This window comes from Trichomycterus rosablanca, chromosome 14 (assembly GCF_030014385.1).
Source record: "Trichomycterus rosablanca isolate fTriRos1 chromosome 14, fTriRos1.hap1, whole genome shotgun sequence".
In the NCBI taxonomy this organism is placed as follows: Eukaryota; Metazoa; Chordata; class Actinopteri; order Siluriformes; family Trichomycteridae; genus Trichomycterus; species Trichomycterus rosablanca.
Genome location: NC_086001.1, coordinates 175,001 through 187,500, shown reverse-complemented (window position 1 = coordinate 187,500; position 12,500 = coordinate 175,001). Strand labels below are relative to the sequence as shown.

Here is a 12,500-nt window from a genome sequence, read left to right as displayed (position 1 = left end):
ATTATTATTGTTATTATTATGATACAGATAAACAGTTAATTAGATTAGATTAAAGATTAGACATGAATTCGATGTTATTAGAAACACGTGACTCCCCCGTCTGGTGTGATGTCTCAGTGTTGTGTGGATCTGACCTGCATTATGAAGGTACCTGAACTGTAGTGAAGTTCCTCACCTGTATGAACTCGTAGATGAACCTTCAGGTGATGTGAGGAGCGGAAGGATTTACCACAGTAAGGACAGTCCTTAACTCCTGTACCTCGTACTCGTTCTCTCACAGGTCCTGTTCCTCTCATGTTGTTCTCTCCTATAGTAAAAGTAGTAAAAGTTACCTCAGTAAAGTTCCTGTACACGTGAAGGTCAGAACCTGGTGAGCAGCCTGTCAAGAAGTCTTGTAGATCCTTACCAGAGAGCTGTTCCATGGCAGCACTGATTTCTCCTGACTGGACCGGTTTGGTAGGTGCTCTGCTCTCAGCTCCATGGGTTCCGGCAGGTTTAGGTCCAGCATCCTCCTCCATCCCTGCATTACTATGTACACTCGGGTACCTTTGCCATCTCGGACCGTGAACCCGTGAGTGAGCTACCAGTTGTTGAAGGTTCTGGAAGAGCTTTCCACACTCGGGGCACTCCCATGGGCCCGTGGATGCCCCCGGTTCCTCTTTAATGCCACTTAAATATGCTTGTAATTGCTCAGCTTGTAATGAAGGGAAGTGCTGCTGGGATCTCTGCTGCACTGCTGCCAGTCTACCAGTCACAAGGTCCCACATGGCAGCCTGATCTTTACCATCCACCCCCTCTTCTGATCTATCTCCACCATTACCCAACTCTGCCACCTGAGCCACTGCCTGAAGGCGTTCCACACAGCTGGTACCGCTGCTCTCATTCGCTAACCTGAGGTAGCTCCATCCAGAAGATTCTGACCTCTCTGCTCCACCACGAGTTCCTCTCTTTGCTCCTCCAGCTGCCACACTGTGTGCCAGGAGAATGTTGGAGTAGAAAGCCCCTAAGTTATGGTTCCCGGAAGAACCTTTGGAATGTCCAGGCCCATTAGGTGCTAGTTCTCCCAGGCCAGCCTTAAGGCCCAATTTGTTAAGGTGGACTTTCATGTGGTTCTTGAGGAACCAAGGCTCCTTAAAGCCACGTCCACAAACCTGGCACTTATGGTCGAGCGAGTCCTTGTGTTTGCGCATGTGGCCCTTGAGGAACCAGGACTGGGTGAAGCGCTGACCACAGGTCTCGCAGCGGAAGGCTGGAACAGCAGGTGCTGGTAGTGAAGGCGCTTGTGGTGGCACTGTGACCGGACGGGATGGGAAGACAGAACGTTGCACAGGTTTATCAGCAGGGTGGCTTTCCTGCAGGTGGGCGGCCAGATGCTCCTCCAGATTGGCGGAAAATGGACAGAGGGTGCACTTGTAAGGGTTGTGAAGGATCCGGACATGACGAGCGAGCTCAGAGGCGGTCCGGAATTTACCCTTGCAAGCATGGCAGCGGAAGGCAGGAGCTGGAACAGTAGAGGTTTGGTCTTCAACCAAGCTGGGGCCTGATGGAGAAGATCCAGAAACTTCTCCTGTTAGAGGTGGAGTCAAGGGTGTGGCTTCATTAATTAAGAACTGAGGGCTTGTTGGTTGAACGGGTTCCTTCGGAAGTTCTCGCAGAGTTGGATTTAACCTGGATGTTGGACTCTGGTTGAGGTTTTGGATAACCTTGTCCTTCATGTGCTTCTGCCCAGGATTACCTGGTGTGGTCCTGTAGGGGGCAGAATTTCGGCGATCTCGGTCTAGACTATGAGCTCTAGCATGAAGGGACAGGATGCTCTGGAAGCGGAATCTCTTCCCACAAACATGACAGGGGAACCTGAGCCCAGTGCCACTGGAAGAACTTCCTTGTACATCAACACCTTCATTGTTAAAGAGTTGAAGGTCCAGCTCATCGCTGCAGGTGCCACTGTTGGCAGAAGAGAGGGCGTGCTCAAGTACCACAAACTCAGGCAGAGGGGCAGAAGGTGTAGCCGGCGGGCTGCTTTCTGTAGACGAGGAGCACAGCGTGTCGGCCCCTGGAAACAGTGCCACAGCTGGAGTTGGAGATGGGGGTATGGAAAGCTCGTCATCATCTTGCTGGTTGGCGTAGGTGAAGGTGAAGGGTGAGAGTTGGTTGTAGGGTGTAGCTAGAGGACTTGACTGGCTGGATGGAGGGGTTTGGGGTGAGGAATGAAGACTGTTGTCTAGTGAGGGCATTGAAGGTGGTGACAGAGGAACATCGGAGGGCAGCGCCAACACACATTCAGTAGGAGAATCCATACTCTGCTCCAGGAAGAGAAAGAGAAGAGTCTCAGGAACATCAGGATGGCATGGTGCCCACATGTGTGCATACACAGTTTTACACGGTGGCATCGATCACCTGCTACTTGATAGTTCCAAATTGAGACTTGCTAATACAAAACAAACTATTGTAAGTGCACGCCATGGCCAAAAGTATGTGGACACCCCTCCTAATTATTGAGTTTATTGAACCCTTATATACAATCAATTATATTCTTTCAACATCAAGGCGACAGTTTAAGTCCTTTTATTTGTGGTAGTTGAGAGTTAGGGGCCTTGCTGAGGGGCCCAACAGTGGCAACATGGTGATGCTGAAGCTACCATGATTGAGATCCATAAACATCCAAAGACATGGGTTGAGTTTTGTGTGGAGGACTCAGACCCCGAACCTCAACCCCACTGGGATGATTTGGAATGTTGATTTCTGTTATAGCTACAAAATCTCTGGATGACTTTATATTAATGCCCACTGTTTTGCAGTAGGTCATGGTCAGGTGTCCACATACTTTTGGCCATGTGGGGTGTGTTTGCACCTACAGATGAACGTGATCATGGATCAGTGAGGAGCTGCTACTCACTACTGCTGTGTGGGTTCCATGATGAAGCTGATGATCTGAGGAGGGTTTCACCGGAACACTGGGGAGCTTCCACGCCACCTGCACCCGAAATAAATAGTAAGTAAGTAAGTACATTTTATTTATAAAGCACTCTTAAAACAACTTACGTTGACCAAAGTGCTGTACATCGAATAAGCATACATAACACAACTTTATATTAAAAAAGTAAGAACCAAATAAAAATACAGAGTAAGAGACAAAATAAAACAAATACAAATAGACTAAACAATTAAAATTAACACAGCTCCTCACTGTTCAAATGCCAGCTTATAAAGGTATGTTTTTAGGAGTGATTTAAAAACAGCGGCCGAAGGTGCTTGTGGAATAGTAGGAGGTCGAGTGTTCCATAGCCTCGGAGCATAAACTGCAAATGCACGATCACCTTTTAGCTTCAAACGAGCCCTAGGAACAGTCAACAAATTCTGAGTGGCTGATCTTAAAGATCGCTGTGCGGTTGCGGGAGAAAGCATACCACTGAGATAAGCCGGGGCTTGACCATTAAGCACTTTAATAACAAATAAAAGCACTTTAAAATGAATCCTGTGCTGAACAGGCAGCCAATGTAGTGAGGCAAGGACTGGTGTAATATGGTTTCTTTTCTTGGTATTAGTCAGTAACCTTGCTGCTGCATTCTGGACTACCTGCAAGCGCCGCAACAGAGACTGACTAATCCCAATATACAGAGAATTACAGTAGTCAATTCTTGCAGAAATGAATGCATGAATAACTTTTTCCAGGTCAGAATAGCAGAGAAAAGGCTTCATCTTCGCAATATTTCTGAGCTGGAAGAAGCTATTCCTTACCACAGAGTTGATTTGTTTATCAAATCGGAGGTCAGAGTCAAAGATAACACCAAGATTTCTCACAGATGTTTTGACACATGTAGACAAGTGACCAAGGTTATTGGAGACACTATTGATGTGATGAGGACCCCCAAAAATGATAACCTCTGACTTGCTTTCATTCAGCTGAAGAAAATTGTCAGCCATCCACCTCTTTATGTCCTCAAGACAACTGCTAAGAGATGTTAACGAGCCATTGTCATTCGGTCTAATGGGAAGATAAAGCTGTATGTCATCAGCATACAGGTGAAAGCTGACATTGTGCTTCCTAATTATTTGACCCAATGGCAGCATATAGAGAGAAAAAAGGAGGGGCCCTAGTATGGACCCTTGTGGAACACCACAAGAGACATCAGCAGAAGAAGAGAAATAGCTGCTAATATTCACTGAAAAGGTTCTATTCTTAAAATAAGATATGAACCAATTCAGGGCCTCTCCCTGTAACCCCACCCACTTTTCCAGGCGACCAACAAGTATGTCATGGTCAACAGTATCAAAAGCAGAACTAAGGTCATATATATATTAATTCATTTAATTAATACTATTGTTATAAAGTTATAGATTTTTTTTATTTATTTTTTTATTTATTCATTATTATTATGGGGTTATATATTTATTTTTATATTTGTTATAGTTATTTATTTATTTATATTTGTTATTTATTTACTATTGTTATAGTTATTTATTTATTTATTTATATATTTTATTTATTTACTATTGTTATAAAGTTATTTATATATATATATATATATATATATATATATATATATGTATTTACTATTGTTATAGTTATTTATTTATATATTTTATTTATTTACTATTGTTATAAAGTTATATATATATATATATATATATATATATATATATATATAGTTACTATTGTTAAATATTTATTTATATATTTTATTTATTTACTATTGTTATAAAGTTATATATATATATATTTACTATTGTTAGTTATTTATTTATATTTTATTTATTTACTATTGTTACAGTTATTTATTTATATATTTTGTTTATTTACTATTGTTATAAAGTTATTTATTTATATATTTTATTTATTTACTATTGTTATGAAGTTATTTATTTATATATATATATATATATATATATTTATATATATATATATTTACTATTGTTATAGTTATTTATTTATATTTTATTTATTTACTATTGTTAGTTATTTATTTATATATTTTATTTACTATTGTTATAGTTATTTATTTATATTTTATTTATTTACTATTGTTAGTTATTTATTTATATATTTTATTTACTATTGTTATAGTTATTTATTTATATTTTATTTATTTACTATTGTTAGTTATTTATATATATTTATTTATTTACTATTGTTATAGTTATATATATATATATATATTTACTATTGTTACAGTTATTTATTTATATATTTTGTTTATTACTATTGTTATAAAGTTATTTATATATATATATATATATATTTACTATTGTTATAGTTATTTATTTATATTTTATTTATTTACTATTGTTAGTTATTTATTCATATATTTTATTTACTATTGTTATAAAGTTATTTATTTATATATATTTATTTATTTACTATTGTTATAAAGTTATTTATTTATATATATTTATTTATTTACTATTGTCATAAAGTTATTTATTTATTTATATTTATTTATTTATTTACTATTGTTATAAAGTTATTTATTTATTTATATTTATTTATTTATTTACTATTGTTATAAAATTATTTATTCATATATTTTATTTATTTATATAGGGTTAGGTTTAGGGTTATATATATATTTATATTTTTTTGATGATGGAGTAACAGGACTGATGAATGATTTGTGTTGTCAGTATGTCACGTGTAGAGTTAGATGAACCCCTCTCACACACATAGTTTAAGTATGTGTGTCTCAGTGTGTGTACATGTGTATGTGTGTGTGTGTGTGTGTGTGTGTGTGTGTGTGTGTGTGTTTTAGTGTCAGTTCATTTCTAATTCATTTTTGTTTCTTTATCCCATTATTTCCTAATGTGGTTTCACTCTCTGTGTGTTTCAGTGCCAGTGTGGGCACCGTGCCAGGACGCTGCTATCAGCCGGCAGACTGGGGGGCTCCGAATATGGAGACAGGTGAGAGAGGGGTGTGTGTAGATGTAAAGTCAGAGACGATCGCTCATCTATTGCTGCTGTTTGAGTCGCTCATCTTCTAGACCTTCATCAGTGGTCACAGGACGCTGCCCACGGGGCGCTGTTGGCTGGATATTTTTGGTTGGTGGAATATTCTTAGTCCAGCAGTGACAGTGAGGTGTTTAAAAATCCACTCATACCAGCACAACACACACTAACCCACCACCACCATGTCAGTGTCGCTGCAGTGCTGAGAATCATCCACCACCTAAATAATACCTGCTCTGTGGGGGTCCTGTGGGGGTCCTGACCATTGAAGAACAGGGTGAAAGGGGTTAACAAAGCATGCAGAGAAACAGATGGACTACAGTCAGTAATTGTAGAACTACAAAGTGCTTCTATATGGTAAGTGGAGCTGATAAATTAAACCGCCCCCTTGGCTCCTCTCGCCCCTCTCTAACTCCAGCGGGGTTTAGGGGATCTGATGGCTGACTGAGGGGAGGAGGTTGTTTTTCTGAGTCTCCTCCATTTTTCTTCCTCATTTTCTTTCCACAAAAGATGACGAGGGGGGGGGGGGTATATGGGGAGGCGTAGGGGAGCAGGGGGAGCAGGAGGAGGGGTACACGGTGGGTGTGAGGGGGGCAGAGGGAGCAGTGAAGTGCCATCACGGCTTTATCTTCAGTTTCACTGCCGGTTTCAAGTACAAAATAATAAAACCACACAGATCAGATCAGATCAGACCGGACTGGATCTACGATGAGCGCCGCTGGTGCTGCCAGACTCCGGGATCAGGACTCAGACTCGCTCCCTCACCCCGCCCTGAGTCACACTCTAACGCTCATGCTAATGTAGCTGCTAATGTGGCTAACGCAGCGTCTGCACGACTCACGCGGTTCGTCCTAAACATGAACAAAAGGACAGAAGCAGGAGCACTCTCCGTCCTGCAGCCCCGCTCCCAGTCTCTAAACCCAGAGTCCGTGCAGGTCACATGATCAGGAACATAAAGAACGTGACATTGTGCGACATGCTAAACCCCATCAGACGTTCATTAGGATGCAGATCATGCACGCAGGCTTATTGTTTGGTTGCAGGATGACTGTAGACGCGCAGACAATCGTCCGTTCATGCAAATATCATTTATATTGCATTTATTCCTGCGCTACGACGCATTAAACGATTTCTGCATTTTATAATGATGTTATATCACAAGTGCAAATGATAAAGAAAGTGGAAGTAATGGCTGATGTGCATTAATTTGTGAGCAGATTCTAACATGCGTGTTCAGACAGGAACGTGATTATTGATCACATCATCACATCAGCACACGATCACGTTACTCCTGCAGGGTGATAAATCACCGTCTGTTTCACATCAAGAAATAATGAACAACTCACACAATCCTAAACGTCCTGTCAGAGACAACAATAAACACTCAAATCTAACTGCACAAACAAAGAGAACAAAATAAAACACGCTGCTGGAGTTTTTAAACACCTCACTGTCACTGCTGGACTGAGAATAGTCCACCAACCAAAAACATCCAGCCGACAGCGCCCCGTGGGCAGCGTCCTGTGACCACTGATGAAGGTCTAGAAGATGAGCGACTCAAACAGCAGCAATAGATGAGCGATCGTCTCTGACTTTACATCTACAAGGTGGACCGACTAGGTAGGAGTGTCTAATAGAGTGGACAGTGAGTGGACACGGTGTTTAAAAACTCCAGCAGCGCTGCTGTGTCTGATCCACTCATACCAGCACAACACACACTAACACACCACCACCATGTCAGTGTCACTGCAGTGCTGAGAATCATCCACCACCTAAATAATACCTGCTCTGTGGGGGTCCTGACCATTGAAGAACAGCATGAAAGGGGGTAACAAAGCATGCAGAGAAACAGATGGACTACAGTCAGTAATTGTAGAACTACAAAGTGCTTCTATATGGTAAGTGGAGCTGATAACATGGACAGTGAGTGTAGAAACAAGGAGGTGGTTTTAATGTTATGGCTGATCGGTGTATATACAGACGTACAGAACAACGGAATTCTTTATTCGCATATCCCAGCTTGTTTGGTAGCTGGGGTCAGAGCGCAGGAGCAGACAGGATTAAGGGCCTTGCTCAAGGGCCCAACAGTGGCTGCATGGCAGAGCCTGGATTCAAACCCTCAACATTTACATCATTTAGCATTTAGCAGACGCCTTTATCCAAAGCGACTTACAGTACTGTGACAGTAACAGTCTGTGCAATTGAGGGTTAAGGGCCTTGCTCAAGGGCCCAACAGTGGCAACCTGGCAGGGGTGGGGTTTGACCCAGCAACCTTCTGATTACTAGTTCGGTACCTTAACCAATAGGCTCCCACCGTCCCATAAGAAATAGAAATAAAAAATAGAAACAAGAAATAGTAAAAAGGGAATAAAAATAACACCCGTCCGGTTGTAAATGACACAATCATGCGTGTAAAGCTGCATAAAACTCACATAAATAAGCAACTGAGGGTAAAGGGCCTTATTTAGGGGCCCGACTATAGCGACATTAGTGACCTTCACTAACTTTTACAATAAATATTAGGGTATACGCTGACGTACACATGCAGGAGGCACCTCAGATAACTGGTAAGTGTTAAGGGACAGTCGTAGCCTAGTGGGTAGAGCTTTGGCCTGTCAATCAGAAGATTGTTGGTTCGCTGACCCTGCGCTCTGAGCCCAACTTCCAAAACAAGCGGAGATACATGGAGAAAGACTTTCAATGTGCTGCACATGTGTATCTGATAAATAATAGTACAGTGACAGTGAGTGGTGAGTGTTACACTGTAGTTAGGCCAATATATCCATAACTATATATACACTAACATACCTACACAACATTATGACCACCTTCCTAATATTGTGTCGGTCCCCCTGACCCGTCGAGGCATGGACTCCACTAGACCCCTGAATGTGTGCTGTGGTATCTGGCACCCACCCGGATTGAGATCTGGGGAATTTGGAGGCCAAGCCGACACCTCAAACTGGTTGTTGTGCTCCTCAAACTGTTCCTGAAGCATTTTAGCTCTGTGGCAGGGAGCATCATCCTGCCATCAGGGAAGCATCTCCATGAAAAGGTGAACATGGTCTGCAACAATGCTTAGGTAGGAGCTACGTATCACAGTAACATCCACATGGATGGCAGGACCCGAGGTTTCCCAGCAGAACGTCGCCCAGAGCATCACACCACCTCGGCCGGCTCGCCTTCTTCTCATAATGCATCCTGGTGCTGTGTGTTCCCCAGGTAAGCGACGCACTTCTTCCATTGCTCCGTGGTCCAGTTCCCATGCTCACGTGCCCATTCTTGGTGCTTTCGGTGGTGGACAGGGGTCAGCATGGGCACCCTGACTGATCTACGGCTCTGCAGCCCCATACGCAACAAACTGTGACGCTCCGTGATCAGTCTGATTACTCAGTCAAATGGATTGGACGGAAAGCGATAACACGGCTGTCTTTTGTTCTTTTGCCGAGGTCAAAAAGAAAACCCAAAGCTGAGAGGAAGTTGGTGTTTGCTGTCCACAGTCAAGCAAGCTTTACATTACCACCGGCTTATAGGACGTCAGACAGGAAACATAAAGCTCCTGCTCAGAAATCTGCATGACTGTATTCTGACACCTTTCTATCAGAACCAGCATGAACTTCTTCAGCAGTTTGAGCTACAGGAGCTCGTCTGTTGGATCGGACCACACGGCCAGTTTACCACTTTTAATAGGTACTGACCACAGTTTTGGAGATGCTCTGACCCAGTCGTCTAGTCGTCAGAATCTGGCCCTCAGATCCTCACGCTCACCCATTTTTCCTGCTTCTAACATCAACTTTGAGGATAAAATGTTCACCTGCTGCCTAATATACCCCCCCCCCCCCCCTAACAGGTGCCGTGATGAAGAGATAATCAGTGTTATTCACTTCACCTGTCTGTGGTTATAATGTTATGCCTCATCAGTGTATGTATACATGTTACATGTATGGCTCTCAGTTTAACAATACAGAAACGATTACAGATCCCGCGATCATGGTCAGGCCAGACATGTGCATATCAGATGCATGTAAAATAATATAATAAAATAATAATATTTAGTACATGTGCATGTTAGATACCGGGATCGGGGTGATCGAGTCTCTTAGTTCAGAGTCGGTTGATGTACCGATAGAATTATCGATCTGCATGCAGCTTTATTGTGCATTGATTAATCAGATCACATGATCACATTAATTCCACTGCATGCACGTTTGCTGATCTGATCCCTGCAGCTCTGGGGCTGTAAAAATGCACAAAGAATCAAACCTGCATGCATGTGATCACGGGATGAACCGATTAACCGAATCTGAATCTAAAACGAATGTTTTGATCCACACACAGTAAAAGTTCGGATGGAGAACCTGCTGGTTCCGCTGCTCTGGAACTCAGAGGGAAAGTTCTGCTGCATCCGAACTCTGCTGTGTAATCCGTGCAACACTCACTACGTGTGTGTGTGTGTGTGTGTGTGTGTGTGTGTTTATATACGAATCGTATTCCGACAGTCTCGCGCGTACTTGAACCCGCTCGGTTAGAGTTCGCTAGGACCGCACACTCCGCGCACACCGCACACACAGGCCGGATCAGTGTTACATGTATGATCATGTGATTTTAAATCCTCACATCGGAACCGATACCGGAGATCAAAGAGCCGCGCGGGGTTCAAAGCGATACAGCGCGAGCTTCCGAAACAACAAAGTCTCTCTCACTCACACACACACACATTCACCCGTTCATAAGCAGCAGCGCGGTGTGTGTGTGTGTGTGTGTGTGTGTGTGTGTGAGTGAATGAGTGAGTTATATAGAGATGAAGGAGTGAGGGACGGTTGTACTTACTGTGCAGCCTGAGCGGAGCAGATTAATCACCTCACACGTCATGATTACGTTTCACTCAATTCAACACATTAGAGAGAGAGAGAGGGTATACAACCACCCCCTGTACCCCTCTCTCTCTCACTCACTCACTCAATTCAACACATTAGAGAGAGAGAGAGAGAGAGGGTATACAACCACCCCCTGTACCCCTCTCTCTCACATAAACGTACACTCAGAACCAAAAAGCTCAGTACACCCAAAAACAACTAACAACTATTGAACAGTCAATCAACACACATCAATTCTGGGACAATTGGAATAAATTAAAACATAGAGAACAGGAAGAATTGGCCATTCAGGATGGGGATATCTGGACAACCCATTTCCAATCACTCTTTAAAAATGTAGAATTAGATTCAAATCCTGAACAAAATCTAATTATTAGTAAGTTAGAGGAACTGGAACGGGCTGTTAAAAACCACCAGAATCCTCTAGACTCTCTCATTACTGAGCAGGAACTTAAAGACAACATTAAAAAACTAAAAACAAAGAAATCATCAGGACCTGACGGGATCCTGAATGAAATGATCAAACACAACAGCTCCAAATTTCACCTGGCGATGTTAAAAGTCTTTAACCTGGTTCTGAGTGTCGGTTCCTTCCCTGAAATCTGGAATCAAGGTCTCATAACACCCATCTACAAAAGTGGAGATAAATTCCACCCTAATAATTACCGGGGCATCTGTGTGAGCAGTAACCTGGGGAAGTTATTCTGTAGTATCATTAACTCACGATTATTACACTTCCTTACCCAACACAACGTCCTGAGTAAAAGTCAGATTGGTTTTCTACCAAATTACCGCACTACCGATCATATTTACACCCTACACACCCTGATCCAAAAATATGTAGTTCAAAATAACTCTAAAATATTTGCATGTTTTATTGATTTAAAAAAAGCTTTTGATTCCATTTGGCATGAAGGATTGTTTTATAAAATGTTAGAGAGTGGTGTAGGGGGTAAAACATACGATCTTATTAAATCCATGTACACAGAAAACCAGTGTGGAATAAGAATCGGCAGTAAGAGAAACATCTCATCTCTCAGGAGCGTGGAGTGAGACAGGGCTGCTGTTTAAGTCCAACTCTATTTAACATCTATATTAATGAATTGGCCTCCATGTTAGAGCACTCAGCCACGCCCGGTCTCACTCTACACGACTCAGAGATTAAACTCCTGCTGTATGCAGATGATCTGGTCCTGCTGTCCCCCAGCGCCCAGGGTCTCCAGCACAAACTGGACCTGCTGCAGCAATACTGTCAGACCTGGGCCCTGACCGTCAACCTCAAAAAGACCAAAATTATGACCTTCCAGAAAAGAGCCAGATCTCAGGGAACCAAACACACATATAAATTAGGACAGCATGAAATTGAGCACACTAAAGATTATACTTACCTCGGACTGAACATCAGTTCCACAGGAAACTTTAACCCGGCAGTAAATGAACTGAGAGAAAAAGCTCGCAGGGCGTCGACGCCATAAAACGTCAAACATTCGTGGAAATTCCAGTTCGAATCTGGCTTAAAATTTTTGAATCAATAATTGAAGCGATTGCTCTATATGGCAGTGAAGTTTGGGGTTCGCTTACACACCATCAATTCTGTAATTGGGACAAACATCCATTAGAGACCCTGCACACAGAGTTCTGTAAAAGCATCCTAAAGGTGCACAGACACACCACGAACACAC

General features: G+C 42.3%; 1 protein-coding gene across 1 annotated transcript in view; it reads right to left on the bottom strand.

Moving 5' to 3' along the window:
• The window catches only part of znf219 (zinc finger protein 219), a 14,645-nt gene extending 3,804 nt beyond the window's left edge, over positions 1 to 10,841 (bottom strand). The window contains exons 1-4 of the mRNA XM_063008792.1: positions 10,772 to 10,841; positions 2,897 to 2,974; positions 407 to 2,300; positions 176 to 307 (exon numbers count right to left, since the gene is read on the bottom strand). Coding sequence (XP_062864862.1) covers positions 176 to 307; positions 407 to 2,300; positions 2,897 to 2,974; positions 10,772 to 10,813 — 2,146 coding nt within the window. The 5' untranslated portion in view covers positions 10,814 to 10,841. The remainder of the gene's footprint in view (positions 1 to 175; positions 308 to 406; positions 2,301 to 2,896; positions 2,975 to 10,771) is intronic.
• Between the last annotated feature and the right edge of the window lie 1,659 nt (positions 10,842 to 12,500).